Below are 27,980 nucleotides of genomic sequence, written 5' to 3' on the forward strand. Positions count from 1 at the left end.
CGAACGCGGGTGGCTCAAAGCTCCGCCAGGAACTCGGCCTCCTTGGCGGGGGGGGGGTGGGCTGTGCAAGGGTTTCCTAGACACAGACACATCCGTGCTCTCAACCCGATCCCTTTGGGCTTTGTGGGAAGCAGGGGTCTTCTGCCACCCCCACCCATGTGTCCACAGACGGTTTGCAACGTGTGTGGGGAGAGATGGCTCTTTGAAAGGCCAAGAACTTCCTCCCCACTCCTCACCCTGTCAGCCAGTGAAAAGGGAAAGTCAGGGCCTTTAATGAAAGCCATTCATTTGGGTCTGGCTCGTAGGGGACAAGGGTGCTCCTGCCAGAGCTTGCAGACCCTGGCATGCCAGCTTTGCCTAAGCGCAAGCGAGGATGGGGAGCCCTACTCACGTGCAGCCTTTAACTAGCGGCGGGGGGACTATTGTGCTCCCCACAGCCAGCACTCAAAAGGCGGGGGGGGCCTACCTGTTGTGAGAGGTCCCTTCACTCCTTTTTTAGGAGGCAGCCTGCAGAGGTGGCAAGGTTGGGCTAAAATGGGGTGGGGTAGCCGGGGTAGGGACTGTCTATCTGCCTTTTCCCTAATTTGAGCACTGTCCATCTCATACACGCCCTCTCTGTTCCCCACTTTTGCTAATCCCCCAAATATCCTGCTACATCTCTGTAAACACCCTTTTCCCTGCATTGGATGCTCCCCACCAGAAACAAGTTCTCGAGGGAACTAATCTGCCCACCATAATTGATAATTACCATCTTCACAAGTTAGCCCACTTCAGCCTTCAATGTTCACACATCCATCTTGAATTTGGGTGGGTGACATCGAGATACAGTAGGTGTCACACTACTATTGTATCAAATTTCATTCAAATCGGTTAGGCAGTCCCCAAGTAGCCCATGTTCACACTTCCACCATCTTGAATTAGGGTGGACAACATTACCAACTATGCCCTTGAGCCATCCCTGTGTCCTTACACCTGCAGCAAGTTTGGTTCAAATCAGTTAGGTGGTTCACAAGATAGCCCACTTGCATCTCAAATGTTTATGCATCCGCCATCTTGAATCAAGGTGGATGGCATCACAAGCGAGGCCGCACTGAGGCATCCTTGAGTGTCCCTGAAACTGTACCCAATTCAGTTCATATTGATCCAGACATTGCAAAGTTGATGGGGGCTGGGGGAATGGACACATGGACGGAATGCTGGATGATCTCGTAAGCTTGCTTTCCTTAAGGAAAGTAGGCTAAAAAGGCCACATCTCCCATCTGAAAGGGTTGTCCTTATTTCCAAAGAACAGTCCTACACAATTCTTATTTTAGTTTGCTCTATTTTGGGCAGTTTTGATCTGGGTGCATCACATGTCCTCTCTCGAGCAGCAAGCTGTTTACTCCAGAAGTAGCTTCAGCCTGCTAGGACCTCACTTCAGTACCATCCACACGGTGAACTCAGGTAAACCAAGACGCTTTGTCCGCTATGCCAATATTAAAGACGAGCAACTGCTGTTACAATGCAACACTGCCATGGCCCAGGTCCCAGGCGGCTTCCCAGAGGCATCTGCTGGGACACTGTGGGAAACAGGATGCTGGATTAGGCAAGCCTTGGGCCTGGCTCCAGCAAGGCACTTCTTACGAGCTGGAACACAGACCACACAGGCCACAGCCTAGTAATGAGCGCAGCCGCTGTGTAGCTGAGAAACTACCACTAAAGGAGACCGAAGAACAGCATGCCAGTCTCTATACAGCCACCATGAAAGGCTATCAGCTGCCTGCAACCTATTAACGGCTATAGGAACACAGGAAGCTGCCATATACTGAGTCAGACCCTGGGTCCATCTAGCTCAAAATTGTCTTCACAGACTGGCGGCAGCTTCTCCACAGTTGCAGGCAGGAGTCTCTCTCAGCCCTATTTTGAAGAGGCTGCCAGGGAACTTGAAACCTCAGATGCTCTTCCCAGAGCGGCTCCATCCCCGGAGGGGTGTATCTCACGGTGCTCACACATCAAGTCTCCCATTCAAATGCAACCAGGGCAGACCCTGCTTAGTTAAGGGGACAAGTCATGCTTGCTACCACAAGACCAGCTCTCCTCTCCATGAGGGGACTAGGCCAAACACACGTGGCCACTCATGTGACACACATGAGAGCCAGCATGGTGTAGTGGTTAGAGTGCTGGACTAGGACCAGGGAGACCCAAGTTCAAATCCCCATTCAGCCCTGATACTTGCTGGGTGACTCTGGGCCAGTCACTTCTCTCTCAGCCTTATCTATTTCACAGGGTTGTTGTGAGGAGAAACCTATGTAGTATACCACTCTCGGCTCCTTGGAGGAAGAGCGGGATATACAATGATGATAATGATAATGATAATACCGCCAGCTCCGTACAACCAGAGTGTCTCCATCCCCATAAACCTGGCTTTCGGTGTTTAATTCTGCATTGCTTCAAAAACAGGCCAGTTCCACATGGTGCAATCACACACATTATTTACACACACACACTCACAGAAGTGTGCATGTGTAGATTTACACACATGTTTATAAAAATTCAAACAAACAGGTTTTTAAGTTTTATTTCTCATCTTTTACAGTAAATCTGATACAGGCAATTAAATAATTCTGCAAATAAAAACAAAGAAAAAAATTCCAAAAAAGTTAAAAAGCCAAGGATTTAAGTTATGTCTCCCATCCATACGTGTGTGACCTCTCAAAGATGCAGCCATAAGAGGTAAAGGGGTGAAGTTTAATTATTAAAAAATAAAAAAGCAAGGAAAATTAAAAACCTCCAATGCCAAATTAAGTTTGCTCTCTTTAAAAACACACTTTCTTCAACATATATTAATGGGAAGGGGAGATCAGGCAGGTGAGGGTAGAGAGAAGCAAAAATCTTCCAGTTAATTAAGGTGGCTAATGAGGCATTACTGGGTTCAGTCAAGATTCCCCACCCCCTTCAACTATGGCAGGACCAGTGGTTTTATTTCTTTATATATATTTACCTTAGTGCAATGTGCCACTATTATTATAACAGATTAAAATAACTGTACACTAAAGAGCAAACAAGGTCAGAGTAGATCCTATTTAGAAAAGAAGGATGGAGGGGGTAAGACAATTAAGACTGACAAACTGCATTCACAGCTGCCATGACAGTATGTTTTGCTAGGAAATCAAAATGGCCACCATTCACAGAGAAACCTTTTGCCCATTTGAAAATGCAGCCTACAGTCAAGAAATATATGACAAACCTATTGCCACACAGATGAGGAATTTTAAAAAGACTTCAACTATGGCAGCCATTTTGGGCCCTCAGGGCCAATGGCGCCATTTTGTGATTTCAGGCCTTATTGTACAGCCAGTATGGCCAAGCCTGTTTGTCCACCATGAAAGGCCAGAATTCTGTAGCAGTTATGGACATGACTGGCCAAGCAACAAGGTATCTGACACTCCACAGTAAACAAATCAAGACCAGTAATGGTGGCCATTTTGCTTTGTTGACTCTCTAGCCGAACGATGGCAACCATTTTGCTGCTTAGCCAGCATTCCAGTCAACCTTGTAGCTGCTTGCTACCTAAACCAAGTCACTTTTATTCCCCTGTTCACGGAGTCTTCTGCACATTATGGCAACCACAAGTTTTTTGGGTGACAACGACAAAATGGCTTCTGACCGTCAGTGCGGCTAACCACGACACTCTTTAAGCCAAGCACGTCTGCCGCTTCCTGCGGGCACCAGGAAAACAAGGTGGCCGACCACCCAGTGTGTCAAGGGAGCCACATCTCCGTAACAGAAGCTATTCCACAGGTTTCGAAGCAGGAGCTAAAATGGTAGGAAAGGTAAGAGGGAGAGGAGGTGGCAGAACAGTCCTGGGAAGGTTGGTAGAGAGAGCAGGAAAATACAGAAGATTCAGCAGTACCTTAATTTTTAATATATATATAAAAATATCTATATATACATTTATTATTATATTAGGAAATCTCCAGGGGAGGGGGTTTTCAAGGGAGGGGTTACAGCCTTTTGAGCGCCCCACAAACCATATGTGGGGCAGGAAGGGAGAAAGCAAGTCATGTGGTTAGAGTGAGCCCAAGTTGCATTCCAGATCTTGGGAGCGGTAAAGAGAAGGCAGGGAAGATGAAGGGATGGGTGGAAGCAAAGCCTTCAGTTATAGGGAAGAGGGAGCTGGGATTGTCTAACAGCAATGGTTAGTGACCCTAGGGTGAGCAGCAGTCAAGAGAGCCCCCCCCCCCCACCATCAACCCCCCCACCCCACTTCAATATTATGCACCAATCATTCCAGACTCTGTCCAGGCAGCAAACAGAGCCTCTCAGGAAATATTCACTTTGAGGGTTTGGGGTGCGAGGGGATGGAGGAGGGACCGAGAGAAAGATTCAGTCGGTGTCGATCCGGATCTTGAAAGCCACGCGCCCTGCAAACTTGTCCCGTTCGTCGTTTGTGTTAATGTTGACAGCATTGATCTTGCACTCCACGTTGTGGTCAAAGTTGGGCTGAGGGTTGAGGAACTTGACTGCCACGACAGGCTGTGTGTAGTTTACCTGAGAGAGATGGCAATTGGGGCAAAGCCCCATTCACACGTTATGTTCAACACACATACGATCTGTGCACATAGAGTCATTCACACATTATGCAGCACATAGGTGCAGCAGTAGGCTTCCTGTCTATACCTTGCATTTGAGGGAGCCTGTATTAAGGTTGACTTTTGTAAAGAGTGAAAAGCAGTTATTCACACAGGGGGGGGGATTATTTATTTAGCAAATTTATTGACCGCCTGACTTCCTTAGACTCGAGGCAGTTTACATAAATTAGAACAGTGAAGACAAAAAAAGTACAACCCTATCTGCACAAAAATGTACAGATACCTGGTCACACATACATCATGTCATCTGAAGTATGATGTCTAAAGCAGGGGCCGAGTTCTAATTGAGCAAGCAAGTTCAAACCACCCAGCTGCCCAGCTTGTGGGAGTTCCTAATCGGTGCCCCCTGCCCTGTGGCTAGAGCCCCAGAAGGGCCGCGTGAACCCTCCAGAGCTCATTCCCCATTGGCATGTACTGGCTGGGTGCACATTTTGTTCATTCTCTCCATGAGGGAGAGAACAAACAAAACGTCCACCTAGTCAGCAAATGCCAGCTGGAAATGAACTCCGGCGGTCTTGCATGGGCCCTCTGGAGCTTGGGCCGTGCGCCCCTTGCGTGTGACTGGTACGTGCGCACAGCATACCCCCAGCAGGGCCACTGGGGGTCACAGAGAACCCAAGCCCCCACTTCCTTGGCTCTACCACTGGTCTAAAGAGCGCCAGCCAACAGAGGAAGGACCAGCCAAAAGTCACAGTAAATCATCCATGAATGTCCTTTCCCCCCCCCCCAACACCTCCCCCCAGGTACTTCTCCCCTTGCCCTTAAAAATAAAATAAAATCACAGTAACTCCTTAGACTCCGAATCTAACAAAAATCTTAGTACAGATATTGAGGTCACTAAACCACAAGCTTATTTCAAAAACATCCACACTTTTTTAGGACTGCAACATTTAATCAGGTTAATGCATTAAAGTTATTTTAATCAACTAAAAGTGCCCCTAATTATTTGAGCAGAAATTTTGTGTATGTATGTATGTCAGGGGTTTTCACAACTTGAGTATGAGATGCTGTTGGATTACAACTCCCATAATCCCCAGCCTCAATGGTCAAAGGCTATTGTGATGGCAGGGTTTCTACGGAGCACCAGAAGTGGGAGCCATCTGTCCTCTCCTCTGACACTTAAGATGACACTTTTAGCCTAAGCAACCACGGATCTTGCCACTCATTCGCCCCCACCCACTGGCTTTAACAGAAGACATCTCTACAATTGTACTGAAAGGGTGGAGGGGGGGGAATGGGTTAATTCAACAGGGCTCTTCTCTTCCAAACATTTGCAAGACATCCCAGCACCCTGGAGACCAGAAAGAGGCAAGAACGGTGGAATGGAGGGGAAAGAAACCTGGCATCTCCCAGCATGCACCAATACTTACATGGACCTTTTTGCCATAGTAAGGGAAGTACATCAAGTCAATGTTCCCATTGGCTGGGTACATTGCCAAGTCCCCCAGCTTCAGGGCATCTTCCTCTTTCTGTGGGAATGAAGAAGATGCGCGTTACAACTTTAACTCCTCCCCACTCCATCCCTCCCCACTCCATTGCTACCTCCTTGTCCCCTTGCAGTGAATCCCCCCCACATCACCCCCCCCACGAGCCCATCAACTGGTTATTCCACTACTCAGCCCCACCCCAAACTCTGTCAGGGCACCAAGAAGCAGGGGGGGCTCAAGAACTCTGTGCCCGTATGGCACCATATCCTGCCCTTCTTTCCCTTTTTTTTTTTAAAATCGAGGGGCAGGAGGGAATCTTGCTGCCACCCTGGCAACCCAGTAATCTTCTGTCCGAGGAAGGGCCGCCCCGCCACGATGCCCCAGCGCCCGACAGTCCCACCCAACCTCCCGAGGCCCTTCCCAAGCCCCACCCAACCTTGTCCTTACTGTATCATCCTGAGGTTTTTTTTTCTGCTGATGATGGGAATGTGGAAGACAGACAGAGAGAAGGCATGAATGAATAGATGGGAAAGAAGAAACCAAAACGGCAAAGGAAGAGGAACGAGCAGGACCAACGTCTAACAGGGCCGTCTGTTACTCTGCCATCGCACCATCTAAAAACCAGCAGGTTCTGCTCTGCACAAGCAGCAGTCCCTGGAAAACCCAGACTCGCATAGGAAGCTGCCATATACTGAGCCAGACCATGGGTCTATCTAGCTCAGTACTGTCTACACAGACTGGCAGCAGTTTTTCCAAGGCTGCAGGCAGGAATCTTGGAGATGCTGCCCGGGAGGGAACTGGGAACCTTCTGCTCTTCCCAGAGCAGCCCCATTATCCCCTAAGGGGAAGATCTGACAGTGCTGCTCACACTTCTAGTCCCCCATTCATATGCAACCAGGGCAGACCCTGCTTAGCTATGGGGACAAATCATGCTTGCGACCACCAGACCAGCTCTCCTCTCCATAAGTGTGGAGCGGTCTTTCTGGTTTTGCAAGCTGTGAAGATAGGGGCTGGATACACGGCCTGGAAAAAAGTTCAGATGTGGGCAGGGAGCAGAGCAGGATTTCCAGTCATCTGAAGTGTCGGGGCAGCAGGAAGAACAGCTCATTGCTCTCTGGCCCGGCTTCTGGATTGGCAGAATTGTGCAAAAACATGCCATTTGCTCGCTGTTTGCTCTATTTACATAATTTATGTTAAAAAAATTAGCATTCGTTGGTGCAGTAAGTTTCAATTAATTGCTTCTAAGCACAGAGTATACACAACCTTGATTACCAACGAAGGGAGGAAACTGTGGGAACCAACATTAAGTATGTTATCAGCAAACAGCATTTAAATCTATTGGGCATCTACTGAAGCTGCTAACGCTGGAGTTCCAAGAGCAGGAGTTTAAATCAAGCCAGAGGTCGTTCTTCACAGGTCACTCCCAAGAGGTTAGCTTATCCAGAAGGCTTTAGATTCCAAAGAATGGAAATGACACACCATTCGTTAGGAAGACTTTCATTGACTTTAAGGCCCCTTTAAGACATACTGAATGAATGACATACTGAACTGAGCAAGGCTGAGCAGTTTCAGCCCTCCAGCTGTTTTGGGACTACAGCTCCCATCATCCCTAGCCACACTGGCCAATGGTCAGGTATGATGGGAGTTCTAATCCCAGTATCTGCAGGAAGGCGAATGTTGTGCCAATACTCATCACTACTAGTGTTCCCTCTAACAGGGATTCCCAGATGTTGTGGACTACAACTCCCATAATCCCCAAGCAAAAGCCATTGCTGCTGCGGATTCTGGGAGTTGTAGTCAACAACAGCTGGAAATCCCTGTTCGAGGGGACACTGATCCCCACCCTGATCTAGAGGCTAAATAATCAGAGAGGTTTCCTGACCCACGAAATGTATTGGGAGTGGGACTGTTTCTACAGGGGGGCATGAAGTTTCAGTTCTGGGGAAATGTTTTTTAAAATGCCATCCTGGACAAAATTTACCCAGCTAAACATTTACTAGGTGGGTGCTCCCCAACAGGATCCAAGGAACTAAAGCAACAGTTTTCTCTAATATTTGTAAGTTTTTTGGGGAGGGGTGTGGGTGGGGAAGCAAGGTTCTATCGCGATCTCCGGGAGCAACATAACATCTAGGGCAGCAAAGCAGGAGTGATCCCCCTTGGATTCTACCATCCACTAAGTCAGAGGTAGCCAGCCTGAGGCACTCCAGCACGATGGGAATTGTAGTCCCAACAAAAGCTGGTGAGTCCCAGGTTGGCCCACTCTCTGCACTAAATGCTAGATGTATCCTTCAGTATTTTGGAGAGATAAGCCCTTACCTCATGCTTAGGCCTGGGTTTCTGAATGCACAGAATTAAATTTTTTTTTTAAAAAAGGTAAAAAGAGGAGTGTTAGTGGAATGGAATGAGTGAATAAATGGCAAAAGAAATCGAGGCAAGACGGAGGGGAGAAAGAATGCATGCAGCAGAAGTTTGGAGACTTACCTTCGCCGTGCAAGTGATGTTCATGGTCTGGTTGGCTCCTGCATAGAAGTTGATGACCTGGAAAGACAGTATGGAGGAAGAAAAGGGGTTGGGACCTTGAAGCAGCCTCCCCACACGTCTTAGCTTGTCTAAAAACGGTCTGAGTATAGGGCTGGGAGAGACACGGCATTTGCAGGAAGAGGCAGCGACAGTATCTCACTTTCAGGACTGACACTTCTGTCCTGGACACACACAAAGCTGGGGCCATTCAAACATACTAAGCTGCCGTCTCTCAGTCCATTTAGCTTAGTACTGACCACTCCCAACTGGCAGCAACTCTCTGGGGTCTGCAGACAGGGATCTTTTCACCCCAGCTGGAGAGGCTGCTGGGGAATGAACCTGAGACCTTAGGAACAGAGGAAACTGCCATATACTGAGTCAGACCACTGGTCTATGTAGCTCAGTATTGCCTTCAGAGACTGGCAGCAGCTTCTCCAAGGTTGCAGGCAGGAGTCTCTCTCAGCCCGATCTTGGAGAAGCCATGCAAATTAGATGCTCGGCCACTAAGCTATGGCCCCACCCCTCTCTGCCAGGCCTGGCCCTCCAGGGAGTGCTGCTTGACCCCTCCAGGTGCTAACTTCACCTGGTGGCCGTCTCTGAGAAAAGCAACCTGGCACCCCACTTGAGAGGTGGGGGCTGAGGTGCTGGCCTCTCACCCGCCCATTCTGCAAAAACCAGGTGCTGACCAGGGCTAGAAGCACTAAGCACCCCAGCGAGTGAGATTCATCCCACTGGGGCCAGGGCCCACCATTCCTGGCTCCTCTCTGGGCTGCCCTCCGATGCCCAAGGCAACCTACCCGGTTCATTTTGACAAGGATGCAGGGGCGCCCCTCCCGGTAGCCGTAGCTGATGTCGTTGATGCCGGAGCAGTTCCCCAGCATGGTGCGGTTGAACTGGCACGCCGTCTTGGGGTAGTTCTTCACCCCGTTGTCCATCTGCTCGTGGTATTTCCCCGGAGGACATTGCTCATTGGTGGCCACTTGCCGGGAATTGTTGTAAGCTGCATTAGGAGAGGAAAGAGGGGATGAGGGGGCTCCCAAGAAGAACTGTGGGTCCGGTGGAGAGCCTGGACTCCAGCCCTTCTTGGCCACTGATCGACAACGGACTGCAGTGGCAGTCACTTGGAGTCTCAGTGTATTTTTAAAACCTCAGAAACCCTTGGGAAATGTCCTTTTTAAAAAGCAAGTCAGTGGTGGATAACAAACAGGGTGGAAAGAGTACCTGCCAACAGCCTATTCGCCAAACTGGACAGAACATTCTGATTCTCTGGTACAAGGAAACATGACCCCTGTTTCTCCAGGCAGAAAACGTTACCGTTCAGCAGGTGTGAACCAGAACATGCAAGAGCAGCCCTGTTTAGGGATAAGAGGGGTCCCCAGGTGATGTCGGACTGAACTCACATCCTCCCCAGCCACAGTGGCCAGAGGATTAGAGCAGTGACCCACCTGCGGCCAGCCAGATGCTTCTAGGAAGTTCTCCACCAAGGCATGGAAATGCCTGATGTTGTGCCACCTCTGAGCAGCCCTCTGAATATGTGCAATCCCATTTTAAAGGCTAGGTCAGCGGCCATCTTGTGGGCCCCGTGTGTGTGTGGCGTGAAGCACTGAAGGCAGCAGGCTGTAAATATTTTAAAAGGATTGCGGCTCTGCCAGTTTGCAGAACCCTTTGCCAGATGAAGAGCCCTTCCGGGTGGAGATCAAACAGGTTAATTCATCTTCCTGTGAGGGGGATCTTTTGTGTTTTTGTTTTGTTTTATTCAGAATCCCTTCTTTGAAGCTGCAGCTGTTTTTGAACGCCTTTTTCTGTCCATGGGAAGTTATCACTTGACATAGTCCAGATGCATATTGATGGAAGATCAAGAGGCTACACTGTGCAAAGCACTGTACACAGTAGTGATACTTCAAGGTATAACATGAAAAATAAGGTTTATTGTAGCCTCTCTGTGGTGGTGGTTTCTGCTACACAGGTGAACACTGCTATCTTCTCTCCGAGTTCTCTCGTATCACAATGTTGTAAGGCAGGTGTTCTTGGCCTTGGGTCCTAAGATGATGTTGGACTACAACTCCCATCACCCCCAATCTTTGGCCACCATGGCTAGGGATAATGGGAGTTGTAGTTCCACACTATCTGGGGACCCCGAGTTGAAAACATGATACCCAATTGATGTAAGGCAGGCCTGCTCAACTTAGGCCCCCCAGCTGTATTTGGACTACAACTCCCATAATCCCCAGCCACAGTGGCCCATAGCAAGGGACTATGGGAGTTGTAGGCCAACATCTGCAGGAGGGCCAAAGTTGAGCACCCCTGCAGTAAGGCAAGTCAACATGGTCCCCACAATGCAGATGTTGGGCTGAGAGATTGTGGTTTGCTGACAGCCAACCTGGGGAACTCATAGCAGAGGGGAGATTCCGACCAGGAATTTCCAACTCAGAGCTCATCTCTTAGCCCCTGTGCCACACCAGCAATCCCTTATACCAGACCTCCAGTTAATCACAGCATTGTTTGTTTGGGAACACAGGGTTTTATGAAGGGATGGGAAATCCCTTGGCAAAAAACCGAGGGTGGGGGGCCAAAGTCTACACAGCAGTTTGAAAAGGCATCTTATGTTACACACAGGAAGGAGTTCCTCAGGTTAACACACCAAGCTTGTTTTTAGACTTGCCACTACTAGAGGGCCTCAAGAGGATCCAGCAAAGGGGACCAGCACTCTGGAAACTTGTTTGCCATGGAAGGCAGTGGTAGTAAGTGGCAGGCACTCCCGCTGCTGGAGGGAGAACACTTCCTTAGTTCTCCCTCCCTGACCGTTTCAGCCATAAGCTGCTAATTCATTTCAACTGGCAGGGAGCATTAGGGGAGGTGGCCCCCACCCATCACTTACCCTCCAAAAATGCATTTAACATGGTCACATAGTTCTCCCAAGATTCAGTGCGGTTCACATTGTAGGTGATATCCAAAGCCTCGGTCTTGGGGCGGATCATCATGCCTGGGAGAAGGTCCAAGAAGAACAGACTGAAAATGAAGCGATTACCATTTGGGGAGAGCCACATCTATTCACGGCCATCCTTGCCTTCTCTCCCAGGCATCCCTCTGCAAACCCATTTTAAGCCAAAAAGGGCTGTGACTGATCCCGCAGGATGCCCAGTTCAGAGGTGCATCTACAGCACTGAACCGCTGAGTCACTCGGGGACTTCTTATCAAAGTGTGGGCAGCCCAGCGAACAGCCCAGCATCTGGGGCGGAAATGACGAGAGAAACATCTGCGGTGCTTGACTCACAGCGGCTGTTCTCACACGTGCCCATGGCCCACTGGATGTCGGGATGGTCAGGGAGCTGATGGAAATGCATGTGTGAACACACCCTTTGGGAATTTGAGCAGGAGAGGGGAGAAAGGCAGGGAAAGATCCAGGGGCGCCTCACAGAGGTGGGGGATTAAGGGTGGCCCTTAAAACCAGTCCCTTGCCTTCCGGGGAATGAGAATATTCTCCTAGCCACAGATCAGATCCTGAATTTAAAGAAGGGGCAAGCAACAGCCAATCAAGCTGTGGCAGACTCTGTCCTAACTCTCCAGTACAAGCCACCGAGTGCAGCTGCAGAATTAGCAACAGGTAAAGAGCTTCATATTGCAAGATTGGACTAGATCATTGCAGAGCCCCTGACCACAAGCGAAGAATCTGCCATGAGTTGCTTAAGGGAAGCCCTAAGAAACTAAACCACTTAAAACCCCATTTAGTTTTTAAGACACATGAGACAGGAGTATTTCAACCTTACAGACTTCAACTGGGGCCATGCCACTAAGTGTCTCAGCTGCCCACAAAGAATTCTGGGAACTGTAGTTCTGTCTACAGATTTAAGAACAGCCTCCCCTCTCTGGCAACCCAAGAGGGTGCCGTGGCTACCACACTGGCCTTCAGTAGCTTTTTATAGACGTCTCTCTCACACCCCTGATCTGCCTCACAGCATTTAAGACAACAGAATGCTGCCCTGAGTTCTTGAGGGCAAAAAAACACAATGGGGAAGAGAGCTGGAACATAGGAAGCAGCCATATACTGAGTCAGACCATTGGTCTATCTAGCTCAGTATTGTCTTCACAGACTGACAGCGGCTTCTCCAGGGTTGCAGGCAGGAGTCTCTCTCAGCCCTATCTTGGAGATGCTGCCAGGGAGGGAACTTGAAACCTTCTGCTCTTCCCAGAGCGGCTTCATCCCCTGAGGGGAATATCTTGCAGTGCTGCTCACACTTCTAGTCTCCCATTCATATGCAACCAGGGTAGACCCTGCTTAGCTATGGGGACAAGTCATGCTTGCTACCACAAGACCAGCTCTCCTCTCCACTGGTTTGTGGAGTGAGCATTACCTATCCCCTTTGCTAGGCAGAGTCTGACCTGGCTGGCATTTGGATGGGTGACTACACACAAGTGCTGTATATTCTCCTTAGGGCAGGGGTCCTGAAACTTGGGTCCTAAGACACTGTTGGTCTACAACTCCCATCACTGATGACTACAACTCCCATAACTCCCAAGCAAAAGCCATTGCAGCTGGGGATTCTGGGAGTTGTAGTCAACATCTGGGAAGCCCTGTTCGAGGGAACACTGGTTGTAGTCCAACAGCTGGGGACCCAAGTTTGAGAAAGCCTGCCTTAAGAGGGTGGGGCCCCTAGATTGGTGGTAGAGCATCTGCTAAGCATGCAGAATGTCCCAGGTTAAATCCCTGGCAGCATCTCCAGGTAGGGTTGGGAGAGATCCCTGCCTGAAGCTTTGGAGAGCTGCTGCCAGTCAGTGTAGATAATACTGAGTTAGATGGACGAAGGGTCTGACTCGAAACAAGACAGCTTCCTATGTTCCTATGACTGTGCTCTGCTTTGTGGTCTCTCCTGTAAGCAACCAGTCCTCACTCTTTCTGCACCTCTGCTAATGCCAGACACTCTCCCCTTTCCTGATCTAAGTGGGAGTTTTCAGCACTCAGAAGCAGCATTAGTTCTATCAAATAATAGTTCTCTCTTCTTCCAATAGCCTGTGAAGAGTGATTGATTGATTGATTGATTGATTAAGTGCCGTCAAGTCGTTGTCAACAATTAGCAACCACATGGATAGATTCTCTCCAGGCTGATCTGTCTTCCACTTGGCCTTGAAGGTCTCTCCGTGGTGCATTCATGGCTGTCGTCATCGAGTCCATCCACCTTGCTGCTGGTCGTCCTCTTCTTCTCTTGCCTTCCACATTCCCCAGCATTATGGACTTCTCAAGGTAGCTGGGTCTTCGTATAATGTGTCCAAAGTATGATAGTTTGAGCCTGGTGGTCATTTGTGCCTTGAGTGAAAATTCTGGACTGATTTGTTCTAGGATCCATTGGTTTGTTTTCCTGGCTGTCCGTGGTATCCTCAAAAGTCTTCTCCAGCACCAAAGTTTAAAAAGGGTCAATACATTTTCTATCTTGCTTCTTCAAAGTCCAGCTTTTGCATCCATAGAGTGTCACTGGAAAAACCATTGTTCGAACGATTCTAATCTTTGAAAGTATAGATACGTCAAGGCATCCAAATATCCTTTCCAAGGCCTTCATTGCAACCCTACCAAGTGCTAGTCTGTGGTGTATTTCTTGACTGCTGGATCCTTTACTGTTGATGGTCAATCCTAAAAGACAGAAGCTATCCACCACTTTAATCTCTTCATTTAAATGCTGAGGCTGGTTGCTGTACCTGTTATTAGTTTAGTCTTCTTGAAATTTAGTTGTAGTCCCGTTTTTTCACTGTGCTGCTTAACTTTCATTACTAGAGCTTGCAGATCATCAGCATTCTCAGCTATCAGAGTGGTGTCATCAGCATAGCGCAGGTTATTGATGTTTCTTCCTCCAACTTTAAAACCACACTCATCTTCTTCCCATCCAGCTTCTCTTAGTGTATGTTCAGCATATCAGTTGAATAAAAAGGAGAAAGTAGACAGCCTTGTCTTACTCCTTTGCCGATCTGGAACCAGTCTGTCTCACCATGTCCCGTCTGGACTGTGGCTTCCTGTCCTGTGTGTAGGTTTCTCATGAGAACAAAGAGAATTTCTGGGGTGCCCATTTTCCTAAGGATATTCCACAGCTTGACATGGTTGACACAATCAAAGGCTTTTCTGTAGTCAATAAAGCACATATTGACCTCTTTGGTATTCTTTAGCTTTCTCAATTATCCAGCATGCATCAGCAATGATGTCTCTTGTTCCTCGGCCTTTTCTCAAACCAACTTGAACATCAGCATTTCCCTTTCCACATAGGGCACTAATCTGTGTTGGATGATCCTGAGTATTATTTTGCTAGCATGTAAATTAAGGATATTGTGGGATGGTTTGAGCAATCTGTTAAGTCTCTTTTCTTTGGTATGGGTATGTAGACTGACCTCTTCCAATCTGTTGGCCACTGTGTCATTCTCCAAATTTGCTGGCATAGTTTGGTTATAGCCTTGACTGATTCTTCTGTTGCCTGCCATATTTCTGTAGCTATTCCATCCATTCCTGTAGCCTTCCAACTTGGTAATGACCGGAGTGCTGATCTAACTTAATCTTCCTGTACTAGAGGTTCTTGCAAGTAAGGAATATCTTCTAGAGTATCTTTGATGTTGATGTCCTTGCTGTACAGATTTTCAGTATACTCTTCCATCTCTGTTTGTTCTTCTCTGTTACTATCTGTCCTTTGGCATCCCTTAACATACCAGTTCGATGTTGGAACCTCCCTCTGAGTTCAGATATCTTTTGGAAAACTTTCCTTTTTTTCCTGTGTCTATTTCCATCCTCAAGGTCTTTACATATGTCGTTGTAGTACTGCTCCTTGTCTCTTCTTACAGCTTTCTGAAATTCCCTATTAAGTTCTTTCCTGAGGTGTTTTTCTTGACTTTGGCTTCTCTCCTCAGCAATTTCCACCTAGTTCTGACATCCATTTTGCTTTCTTCTATTTCTTGGTCTTTGGCAGTCTCTTTTCACATTTGTCCTTAACAACTTCTTTGATTTCATTCCACAGTTCCTCTGGTTCCCTAGCAATGTGGTTCAGAACTTCAAAAAGGTTCCTGATGTTTGCCTTGAAAATGGTGGGTACATTCTCAAGATCATATCATGGAAGCTGGATAGCTTTGTTCTTCCGCTTTAACTTGACTTGGAACTTGCACATGAGCAGTTCATGATCCACAATCTGCCTCTCGCCACATCTTTGCTGTTATAACTGAGCTCTTCCACCTCCTTGTACCAATAATGTAATCAATTTAATTTCTGTGTACTCCATCTGGTGATGTCCATACGTATAGGCGCTGCTTTGGTTGTTTGAAGAATGTGTTAGCAATGAAGAGATCATTGGCTTGGCAGAAACTAATAAGTCGTTCTCCTGCTTCGTTTCTGTTTCCTAGGCCATATAGGCCGACTGTGTTTTCCTCCTCACCTTTTCCAACTTTGGCATTCCAGTCTCCAACCACCAGCATCACATCTTGCTTGCATGTTCTGTCAATTTCAGACTGGACTCGAGCATAAAACTCATCTTCTTCTGCATCAGTCATTGGGGCATAGACTTAAAACACTGTCATGTTAAAGGGTTGTCCACAAAATCTAATTGATATTAGTTGGTCCCTGACCACATTGTACTCAAGTACTGTCATTGCGATATCCTTCCTGACTATGAAAGCAACACCATTCCTTCTTTGTTTTTCGTGTCCTGAGTAGTAAACGGTATGATTTTCTGACTGAAAGTGTCCCATTCCAGTCCACTTTAATTCACTGATGCCCAAGACGTCAATCTGTAGTCAATTCATTTCATCTTTCACTGAGTTGAACTTACCCATATTCATGCTTCTTACATTCCACGTTCCCATTCTAATTCTGTCTTTGCAGCTTCAGATTTTCTTTTCCCGCATGGCAACATCAGCCACTAGACGTCCAAAAGGCTTTAATCTAACCATGTCATAAACACCATCGATACTCTGATAGATCCATTCCTCAGCTCTTCCTCAGTAGCATGTTGAGTACCGTCCGACCTGAGGGGCCTATGGTCATCCAGCACTACATCGACAATCATTCTATTTTGTCTGTTCATGTGGTTTTCTTGGTTTCTCTCCCGCGCAGTATGAAATGATGCCTTTGTCGTCACTGAAGTGATCGTCCACCTCCAGCACCTTCCCATATCGCTGCTGCCCAATATAGGTGCCTGCTTGCTTTAGCTGGGCAGCTGGGATGACCTTCGTGCTTTGGTAATAGTTCCAGTTTATTCCATGCTGTGTCTGGTTCTGATGCTGCACTTCAAAAAGTATGTAGACCAACTGGTAGAGCTTCAGAGGAGGGCACCCAAGACGGCCAGGGATCTAGAGAGCAAGCTCTATGAGGAAAGGTTGAAGGACCTGGGTACGCTTAACCTGGAGAAAAGGAGACCGAGACGGAATGTGACAGCCCTCTCCAAACTTCAAAAGGGAGAGTTCAGTTGGACATTAGGAGAAATGTCTTAACAGTAAGAAGAGTTGAACAATGTCCTGTGAGGGTCTTTAAGCAGAGCCTGGACAGCCACCTGCTGGGGCCTTTTCTAGCTCTGGATTTCTTGCATTGAGCAAGAGGGTGGACTATATGCCCTCCCAGACCCCCCCAGCTCTACAAAGTGAAGGTAACCAGGCAACTGAGCAACCCTAGCCAGCCTCGTGCACGTCCAGGCGGTCTCCTCACTGGCTTACACCTCACTGACACCCAGTACTACTGCATCAGTGCCTGGCCTTTCACACAACCCTCATCCGATTCCACCAAGGTAGCTTGCTAGCCCCAGCCTCATTTAACGAGGGTGGGGCCTCGTGTATCCCCTGTGCCAAGAGTGAAACAGGAGCTGTGTCAGAAAAGCATCCCCAGAGGGGGTGTCACAGAAACAGGGCCCGTCCTAGATAAAAGGATCATCTCTGGCCAGTTTTGAACATCCGGCCCCTTCCATGAATCTGACACACAATTTGTATGCACAGTTCATCTTCATCATAGAAGAGGGCACATGGACCTATAAATTCACATTTATTCATGATATAGAGAAGTAAATAAACACAAAGTTATTTCCTCTGACCTAATAGAAGCTTTTTAGTGTTAAAAATAAGCCTGTCTGTCCCCAATGGGTGCCCAGGGCCAGGCGGGTGGCCAACACCGTTCCCTCTAAGACATGTGCACATGCGCATGCTCACAAGTTTCTTTAGATCCTGCCCAGGTTGAATCAGGAAGGCCCCGCTCTGAAGGCAGGTGTGCCTTGATGCTGCCGCCCCGAACAAATCTCAATCCGCACAGAGATGAAAAAAATTAGAGGGGCCACTGACAGCCAACCTGGGGCTCTCCAGCTGTTGGACTACAACTCCCATCACCCCCAGCTGCCATTATGGGAGTTGTAGTCCAACAGCAGCAGCTGGAGAGGCTTAGGTTGCCCAACCCTGGCCTAAGCAGTTGCCTGGGTTGGATGCCCCTAAAGTTAAATGCAGAGGCTGGAACAAGACTTGGCCACCTGAAAGAACAATTGTGAAACGTTCAGTCTCCTGCACGTGCATTGGGTGCGTGAGAGAGAGAGAGAAGAGGGACACAGCACAAGGTCTTACCTGGGACGGCGAGGCGGTCTTGATATTTGGGGATATGTGGATCTACCGTCTGCAGCAATACCCACATTGTGAGTGTGAAGAGGGCGGTGAGGAAGCCGTAGAAGACGAAGTAGAAGAGTAGGATCAGAGCTATGGGAGGAGACAGCATGGGGGTGGGGAGGAGTCAGGCCACCAGTCCACAAGCACAGCCCTCTCTTCTCCCCTGGGCCCTCCCCAAGCAGATCCACAGCCCCTCCAGCACCCTCAAAGGAGCGCCTATGAACGGCCGTCACCAAAAATGAAACTGGGTTGTTCACCCACATGGCCTCCCCCGCCCCTCCCAACCCCCCCGGCTTTTTCTTCCAACCCAGCCCCTCCCACTGCCATCCTTGCCCCCTTGGCACCAGCCTCGCTAGAAAGAAGGGCTGTGTGCCCGTTTAATTAGGTGATTGCAAAGGGAAAGGAAACCTGAGACCCATCAGCACCCTGACATGAGCACGGACACCATCTCTAGGTATCCAAGGGGTTCAGCAAGAGGACAGCGGCCCTATCCATGGCAGGAAGCTGGAGGGGGAGACCCACACAGAACTCTCAAGGCAGGAGAGCTGGCCTTGTGGCTGCAAGCAGGAATTGTCCCCTTTGCTAAGCAGGGTCTGCCCTGGCGTGCATTTCAAGGGGAGTCCTATCAGAAATCTCCCTCAGGGGATGGGGCCGCTCTGGGAAGAGCACCTGCAGGTTTGCCTGCAGAAGGTTCCAAGTTCCCTCCCTGGCAGCATCTCCAAGACAGGGCTGAGAGAGACTCCTGCCTGCAGCCTTGGAGAAGCCGCTGCCAGTCTGTGAAGACCATACTGAGCTAGATGGACCAAGGGTCTGACTCGGTATATGGCAGCTTCCTATGTTCCTAGCTTCTCCCTCCCTGGCAGTCCTTATCTATACTCCCCTTAGGCACAACTGCAGGCCCCCCCCCCCAGGTCATGTCTGCATCTTGGAGACAACTTGGGGTGTCAGGAATGCAGATAACCAAGGTGGGGGAAGGCGAACCAAGTTTATTGAGATTTGCGGAGATGGCAAACCACAACCAACATCTGGAAGCCTTTGATAACAACTGGAAGCAGATACAGTTGGGCAACAAGACACCTGGGTCTCAGCTCCGCCTCTTGGCAAGAGGAAGGTGGGTCTAACAGCTGGAGCAGAGCTTTGTCTGCAGCAGGGCTCATTTGGGGGGCCCATTTTCAGTGCTCAGGCATGGTACCTTCCAGCACGCGCAGAGTGCCATTCCTGAAAAACCACCCACCACACGCATTTCAGAATTTGGCAGAGGGCTGCAGGAGCGGAAAGGAGGAGGATGGCCAAGCGGTTGGATTTTCTCATTTTATGAGATCAGGTGTGAGGGTGGGAGAACGCAGCAAAGCCCGGGAGCACTGCAGAACCAAGGACTCTCTTCTGCTTTGCCACTGTCTTCTAGCACCATCAAGAGATTTTGCCTCTTTTCTACCAAGAACGTATTCAATCTGGAGGGTTTGTCTACATAATCTAGCAAGGAGGAAAGACAATTACTCCTCTCGTTTAAGGAAGGACCCTTGCTGGTGGGATACCGATGCCCCATATCAAGCTGTGCTGGCCAGCAGAACTGGCTTCTGAATGGAGGCCAGCCCCTGGGGGCCAGCAGCCCAAACCCATCAGCCCATGACCAACCACCACTTCCTTCAACCTTGCTTCCTGCCACAAGGGCCAACCCTTCCCAACAGCACCCATTTCACTTTCTTAAATGAAAAGCTGTCCTTGCTCCCATGCGACTCCAAGGTGTAAGTGCTGAGTGAGCCACTACTTGTATCCCTTACCGGGCCTTCTCCAGTGCTCTCACCCATCAACCAGCAGCATTTCTGCACTAGATTACATCTTGCTGCTCCCCTTTCCTCCTACAATGTACAAGTCTCTAACAAATAGTCTATCTTCCCTTAACGTATTCACCTCCACTAAGAACACACACTTCTAGGCGAAACAATGGAGTAAGTCTTTATCCCAAGTCCCCCCAGCACTGTAGAAATTTGTGCTAAACATGCAGCCAGCTCTTATTTATTCACTCAGTTTTGCTTATTTGAATAATTTGCCCTGCTGTTTTTGAAATGCTTGTGGTTTATTTTAACTTTGTTACCTTTATGGCCTTTGAAATATTAATAGCATTGTTGTATAATTGATTCTGAAATTCTTAAGCTGTTATTTTCAGCGACAGGGGGCCTAACCTTGGCTTGCCAGATGTTCTGCAACAATAACTCCCATCTCCCCCAGCACACTGGCTGGGGATGATGGGAGTTGTAGTTCAACATCTGGGGGCTTCCGGTTGTGAACTTCTGGTCTACTGAAACAAATGTGATTGGCATTTGTAACTGGAGCCATCTTTTAGTTCAATAGATTCCACACATTATTGAAATTGCCGCTTTGGGTTTCCTTCCTGAACAAAAAGCAAGGTCCAAGCAATGAAAGAAACAGAATGAAACGCATACTGATATTAACTGAACATGGGTCTTTTCTTCTACTGAGAGGTGAACACACACATAATCTTCTAGCTAGGCCCTCTCAGGGGTACTAAGGCAGAAGTTCTCAACCTTGGAAAGCCACTGTGCCTGGGGATGATGGGAAATGTAGTCCAACAACTGAGGACCAAAGGTTGAGAACCCTGCCATAAGGCTTCCTTCCACTTCATACATATTGGGAACATTCTCATGCTTCCCTCTTCCACCTAAGTTCAGCTACCACACAGTTTTCTAGACCTCAAGAGCACCGGAGCACCCCCAAGCATCTTAGTACTTCCAGTTGTAAACATTCCTTGGCATTTTTGACTATTGATGGGGGAAACATCCAGGCAAGCAAAGGTGCCAACTTCCAGTCGATCCCATTAGAAGTTTACTAGGAGACTGGACAACAACCTGTTGGCAATAGCCCATGTTCCAAGAAGGCTTCCACTTCTAAACGTTGAGAGGGCAGCAAGTGAGAGGAGAAGGTGGGGGCAGATATAAGATGCCAGAACCAAGCCCACAACACTCAGCTGTATAGCAAGAGCAGACAGAGAGGGGTGGGAGGGTCTCCACCATGGTCCTTCCTATTAAGATTCTTCTCCTGCCCTCCAATCTTTCCCTGCTTCTGTGCTTCCCTTTCCTCCATCGCCCTGGCTTTGGTTTTAGATTGTAAGCCCCTCAGGACAAAGACCTGTCTTATTACTTGTAAAGCACCATGGACCTAAATTGTGCATAATCACCAACTTAAATCTTGCTTCTAGAGAGGCCAGAGATGTTCCACTTGCAAAACTTTCAGATGTGGTAAAAGGGTTAACAGTGTTTGGAATTTGTGGTGCACTGCCACCCCCCCCGCCCACCCCTGCCAGCCTTTTCCCAAAGAAAACTGCACAGACATCAAGTTTTTAGTGGTCTTTTTCTGAGTGACAATTTGTCATGTGAGTGACAGTGTGGTAGCTGTGGCAGTTGCAGCTCTGTTCTTCGGGCACCAAATTTCAGGGGAAAGGAACTGAGAAATGGCTTTTTCTTTTTGAATGTGTTCAGAACCCATAGCTTAGAATCCTAAGCCCCAAAGAGCTAACAACCTAAAGTGGAAGAGTAGGCCAACGACAAAGGCAATGGACAGAAAACTAATTGCATTACCCTGAAGTCCTTGAAATAAAAGGCAATTCAGTTGAGGTCCTGTGATGTGGAACTTTATTTAAACTCCACGGCCCCATTGTGACCCTATTAAACCCCTATAACGACTGAGAGTTCCAGTGAGACAGAGGTGACCCAGGCCACAGCCCCTCCAGTAACCTATGCAAGAAATGTTTGCTGTAAAGACTCGAAAATGGAAGGCAGACAGAAATGGTGCTAAGACACAGTCCTTTTATCATCTGTAGAGAGACGGCTTTAAGATCTGCACCGTCACTTTCCACAGAGCCCATACCCAGACTGGGAGTTGATCACCTTGAGCCTCAAGAAGTGGCTGGGCTAGGAATCACAGCAGCTCTCTTGCATGAGGCAGGGTTTACTCGAGGTTTCATACATGGCCTCACAGGAGAGAAAGGCTCTCCTCACGCACAGGCTCTTTGCAATGACAATAATAATAGGTTAGCGCCAAAGAGGCTCCAAGTCCAGCAGACTTTCCCAATACGCTGCTGTTACTCAGGTAGGTCACTATTGCCATGATGCCGATTGGGAGGCTACGGCCAGGAGGGAGTGCCGTGTCAAAACCCCAGCCAGAGAATCAGCGGCTGAAAAGGGCTCTTCAGCCAGGCCTCCAGCTGCAACCAACACTCCAGGTCAAGAGGCCACGTGCACACCTGCGAAAGCATCTCTTAGAGAGGAACCCAGGCGCATCCAGTCCTCTCTGGGACAATGTTCCATGCAAACCACCCCCAGCGAAGACGGAGGCACAGCCAGAGTAAACAAGGAGGAGAGGAAGGCAGCGCCCGAGAGGGGACACACGGAGGGAGAGCCAAGCCAAGCCTCGGACTGGCGCTGAGAAGCAACGCAGTGATGCCTATGAATTGCCCAACAATCCACGGCAGTTACACTGCTGCTGCTGCTTCTTCTCCTTCTCCCCTGCACGGCAAGCAATTCACAGGGCCGCGAGCAAGCCGGAGTAATCCCAGGATAAACTTAAGGCGGCTGCCGACATGAACTCTGAACCCCTCAGCAGCCTCCCTTGCAGATAGTCTGTGCTCGGGAAGAGCTTGTGTCTCTCGGGGGTGGAGGGGGGGCCCTAAGCGCAAACCTGGAGTAAGCTCTGAGTAACTTTAAAGAGGAGAGAGCAGCGCTCAGCTCCCGTCAGCTGCCCTGTGCCCAAGCCTGAAGGGGGGCTCTGGGACGCCCACCTGCTCCAGCAGCATTTCTGTGCTCTGCTCTCTGGCCCAGACTGGGGAACTGCGGCTCATCAGACATTAACCCCAGAAATCCTGGGCCTTGGGAGGCAGGAGCTGAGCCGACACACAAGGCAACGTGTTAATCTTCCTCTTGTGTGTGTGCGTTGTGAGCAAGAGATGCAGAGGGGGCAGACAGCCCTCGGGAAGGCGGCAGGAAGGAGACGGCTCCAACAGGGCGGCTCTTCACTCCGCAAGGAGCCCCAGCACCACCCGAGGACCCCCAGATGAGCCAGGGCCTCTTTTTCTAGGTCCCAGCCCCTCACAGCAAGCCCTGAGCTGCACTTTGAACCTTCTCTGAGAAACACGGAGGCTCACGAGATTTAACCCCCAGCAAAAGTGCCCCACCACACTTCCTTTGGCAGTAACACCTCCTGCCTCCCTCAAGACCTTGGATGGCTCTTAATCGTCCAGCATCCTAGATTGCTCCTTCACTCCATCGGGGAGCCTTCCTCTCTCTTTCACAGCTATTTGGAAACAGTGCCTCCTTGGAAAAGGAAATGCACTCTGCATATACTCTGAGGTACCTCGGCCAAGACTTGGCTCAAATTAAGCCTTACTTAGAAGACACTGCAATCGGAGGCACTCTTACCCCTGGACTCCACAGCCCCCGGGAGCCCCCCAATCCTCTTTAGTCTGTCCCAGGTGGTGTGGTCACCTGGCTGAGCATGATGACGCTTAATTTGCAGGGGGCCTCCAAAGGCTTTCAGTCCAGGCTCCAAAATGACCAAAGGGCACCTCTGATGGCCATTCATTCCTGGGGCCAAGAACCCTGCTCTGGGACCAGAATCAAGACTACCCAGCCATCATCCCTTGCTATGTGCCCCCCCCCCCGCCGGGCTAATATCTTCACTCTCATTTTCATGTCAGTAAAGTGTCCATGCTTGAACATCCCTGCCTGCTATCCAAGCAAGGGTCCCCTCCTTTGGGCTAGGAACACCCCCAAACTCAGGAAAGCCCTCATTAGAAGCTCGGCTCCCTCAGTTTCCCCCCATTCGGCACCAAAAGCCCTCTGCCAGCCGCCCCCCCCGTCCCCGTGGAGCTTCTTCCTCCACCTACTCACACCAATGACCCATAAGCAACCTAGGCAGCCAGTGTGTCCTGGGTGGTGGTCTCTGTCCCCTTCCCTTTAGGGAGAGGATCTGCTCCGCCTCTGCAAGCACCACTCACATCCCTTCCACCTGCCGCTAAAATCTCTTTGCATGCAAAGGGAGAGGGGAAACCCGCCGGCACGCAGACCCTGCCTCCTGGTCCCTGCACCCCTTTCTGCACCCAATGCCCAAGTCTCCTCCTTGCTGGCCGTCTCCTCTCCCAGCCGCATAAGACCGGGCCAAGCCTGCGCCAGCGCTCCCCCCCCATCCCGCTTTCCCTCTCTGCAGTGCCAACGCCAAGGGAGCGCCCCCCCCCCCCGCCCAGCCAAAGCCAAGTAGGAAACTACAACTACTGTTCCATCTTGGCCTCTCTCTCCCCCCACCCCGCCGCCATCAATATCAACTACCGCAGTGGGCTGGGGGTGGGGGAGCAGCAGCACACTTTCTGCAGTGAAAGGCAAGTCAGGCTAAAAGCGGATCCTTTGCCAACCTTCTCCCTCACCACCCCCATCACCCCACCCCCAGTCACACAAAACCACCCAGACACACAAGCACTGTCTAAAGCCACAAAGTAGAGCCATAAATTGTAATAAAATGCTAAGGGAGGGTGGTAAGGCAAGGGGAAGAAAAGGCACATCTCCTTCTAGGGGAGGGGGGCAGGCCATAAAGGCAGCTCTGTTTCAGAATTAAAGGCAGCCCCTCCCTGGAAAAAAAAACAAGAAAGCGGCAGTGGCTGGTGTGGAGATGCAGCATCTTTTCCAGCACAGAAATAAATTGGCAAAAAAGATGGCATGAGATCAAGGGGAGACGGTAGGGGTGCGCAAAGATGAAGAGCGGGAGAAGTGAGGCAACATAAGAGGGGGAAACAGACCAGACTGGGGGGGGGGGGCATGGTCTGATGTGGAGGCTACAAGCTTTGCAAAAGGATTTTGCCACAGATAAATCTGGAGACAGACATGCAAATACGTGCAAGGATTACATCCCAGTCTCTGGACAGTTTCAGTTTTGGAGAGAGACAGATCCGAAGGTTGGATTTCCCTCCTCATCAATAAAGGTCCACCCAAATGCCCTCAATTTCCCCTCCTCAGTTCCATCCCATTGAGATTTCTCCTCTTTTTCTCTCCAGCCAGCTTCCCCGTCATCCAGCTCCGACTCCTCTGCAGCATGGGGTGCAATACTGTCGATGTGGTGGGGGGGAGAGTATTCAAGGGGCACAGCAACTTGGGAGGCAGAGAATCTGCAAACAGGAGAACTGTCTCCAAGACTCAAGGCTGGCAACAGGACCGATAGGGAGACTAGGCCTCATCTATGGGGCAATGCTTGGCAGGGAAGCCCACAGTGCTTGCTTGTGGGGTGATGGGGGGAAGAGATCTACAATTGGAGAGAGTCTATTAATTGGAGCAAAGGTGCACTCACTACAGTGGATCTGGGAATATTAATGTGCATGCAAAGTCTATCTCCAGAGAGTGAGATTTGTGGGGTGGGGGTCACAGTGTAAAAGCTTGAAAGGGTGTAAGAACATCTGAAGCACATTTGGGGGGGGGTGTCGGAAGTCTGTGAACAAGTCAATGCCAAGACATTGGGGGTGGCAATTTTGATCCAGGGCCTACTCCAGGACTCTGTATTTTTCTCCTTCTGCACTTGACAGAGTGAGAGAAGTTATTTTTCCAAAGGACAGAACAGGAGGAGCAGCAGAAGCTGCAACGGGCAAAGCCCCCTCCCCTGCAGTGCAGGGAGGGGGGCTTGTTGACAGACTGGGTGGGTGGTGGGGGAGGGGGGCTTCTAGGCCAACTCAGCAGAAGGAAAAAATAATGACCCACTTTTCCTCCTTCTCCAACAGCGGCACCTTTTGCTGCATCAGTGCTGAAAACTGGAAGGGGAGAGCGCCCCCCCCAACACTACATCAGAGAGGCAACCCCAGGCCTCTTTTTGCCCCCCAGTTGCTACCTCTGACCACCCTATGCAGGACCCCACATCTGGGGATCACAAGCCCCCTCCCCAACATTTTAGGCCTAGGGTCAGTTCAACTGGGCAGCCATAAGCCCTGCATCACCCCACACGATCCATAAGAAAGCCCCCAACTTCTTCTGATCTCCCCCCCACCTCTATCTGCAAAGGGCTTCAAATATGTGACAACACCCCCCTTCCTTGCAATCTGCTATCACCCCCTCCACACCGCTACTCGCTCCCAAGAAGGTATATAACCCCTTCCTCATCTGCAAAGCACCCCTGTTAGAACAGCTTCCCCACCAATCAAACCCTCTTCTCTTTGCCCCATCTCAAATCCAACCCCCATTATTTGAAGCAGAGTTACTTATTCCCCAATAACTAGCCCTCCATTTCTGCCTCCCCAGCCCCACTTTCCCCAGACAATTATATAAGGACCAGGTTTTGTGGTTATAAGCCCCTCCTGTTCAAGTGAGGTGGTGAGCACCCCAAATTTTCACCCTATCCCTCATCTCCTATTCGGGATGTTTCTGTTAATACAGTGAGTCTAGATTTTTTTTAAAGGTGAGGGGAACTCGGAGAAGACAACACCCACCTGCTCATTTAATTATTCACCTTCCAGAAGACTGCAGAATATGTTCACCCTCTGCATTTCCCTCCGCCATTCCACAAATCACTGGAAGTGCAGTTCAGCAACCCAAGCAGGAGTCCCCAAGACCCCACAAAAGAGACAAGATAAAAACAAAAGTCCCTTGTCCTTCCATTAGGTTTTTCGCCTCTCAGGGCTGTAGGAGGCACCTAGCTTTGCAGGACACCCCCACTGAGGCTTCCTTCCCCCCCATGTCAAATCTGGGTAGAACCATCACTTCCTTCTCTCCCCAGCTGCCTATAACTGCCAAGACCCACAGATTTCCCCCCCCCTAAGCGGGCTCCCAAGAGAGCCCCCTAGAACAGCACCTCCTGCCTCCCCACTCAGCCTCCTCACAGTATCCCCCCCAAAAAAGAAAAGCTCCCCAAAATATCTATGGGAGGGATCTTTCCTAGTCTCCCTACATAAAAGCCCCAAATCATCTCATCAGTCAACCGAGAAATCCCTTTTACATAATAACACCCCCTTTTAAAAAGGAACCGTCTAGGGGAAGCGCCTCCTTATCCCTCCATAAGAGGACACCCCCATATTTAGAAGAACCCTCTACAATCTCCGGGGAAAGGCTGCACTTACGGTAGTTTTTCAGACTGGGAAAGAGGCCATCTCAGCCCCCCCCCCCGACTTTTCCTAAAATAATCCCTCTTCCATGGCCCTGCTCCCCCCGCCCCAGCCTCCACTAATCCCCCCTTTAAATAATCCCCCGCGGCTAGAGAAGTCCTTGAACTCCCTTCTTGTCATTTAGCCCCGCCAAGGAGGCAGAGCGATGCAGCGGGGCCTCCGCCCGCCCCGGGCCGGGGGATCATGACGCGCGTCCCTTCCAGGGACTCACTCACCCCAGCTGCTGCCGGTGCGCCCCATAAACTGATGCGTCCTCGGGTTCCAGATAAATTCCTTCCATTCCGTCATGACCTGCCCGCAGGTCTTCTTCTCCTTCTCGATGGCCATGGTGAGGAAGCCGGGGGGAGGGGGGTGGCGGGGAGGCGAGGCTTCAAGTGTGGGCTTGCGGGCGGGGGGGTCCCTGGAAGGAGAAGGAGAAGCTGCTGCTGCTGCCCCGCTCTCCGCGCCCCTCCCGAGGGATGAAAAGAAGAGCAAGGAGGCGGCGGCGGCAATGAATGAAGCAGCAGCTACCTGGGGAGAGGACAGCGCGAGGAGGCGGCGGCGGCGGCGGCGGCTGCAAAGGATGCTCAGCGCAGCGCCCTAGCGCAAAGGGAAAGAAAGCAGCGCACCCAGGAGACTCCTATTTATCCCTCTCCCGCCGCCCCTTGCCCCGCCTCCTCC

The 27,980-nt window shown here is 49.9% G+C and overlaps 1 protein-coding gene across 2 annotated transcripts; it reads right to left on the bottom strand.

The window, feature by feature from the left end:
* Positions 1-2,541: 2,541 nt before the first annotated feature.
* Positions 2,542-27,925, bottom strand: ATP1B2 (ATPase Na+/K+ transporting subunit beta 2). Of its 2 annotated transcripts, none has more exons than XM_053263012.1 (7): positions 27,536-27,925; positions 18,137-18,265; positions 11,457-11,561; positions 9,376-9,578; positions 8,540-8,596; positions 6,002-6,100; positions 2,542-4,530 (listed from the first exon to the last, which is right to left on the bottom strand). In XM_053263012.1, exons 1-7 carry the CDS (start codon positions 27,645-27,647, stop codon positions 4,366-4,368), a joined length of 870 nt encoding a protein of 289 aa, XP_053118987.1. In that variant the 5' UTR covers positions 27,648-27,925; the 3' UTR covers positions 2,542-4,365. The 2 variants fall into 2 exon arrangements, with proteins under 2 accessions (XP_053118987.1, XP_053118988.1); XM_053263013.1 differs by lacking the exon at positions 27,536-27,925 and adding an exon at positions 26,649-26,667.
* Positions 27,926-27,980: the final 55 nt, after the last annotated feature.

This window comes from Hemicordylus capensis, chromosome 6 (assembly GCF_027244095.1).
Source record: "Hemicordylus capensis ecotype Gifberg chromosome 6, rHemCap1.1.pri, whole genome shotgun sequence".
NCBI classification, from domain to species: Eukaryota; Metazoa; Chordata; class Lepidosauria; order Squamata; family Cordylidae; genus Hemicordylus; species Hemicordylus capensis.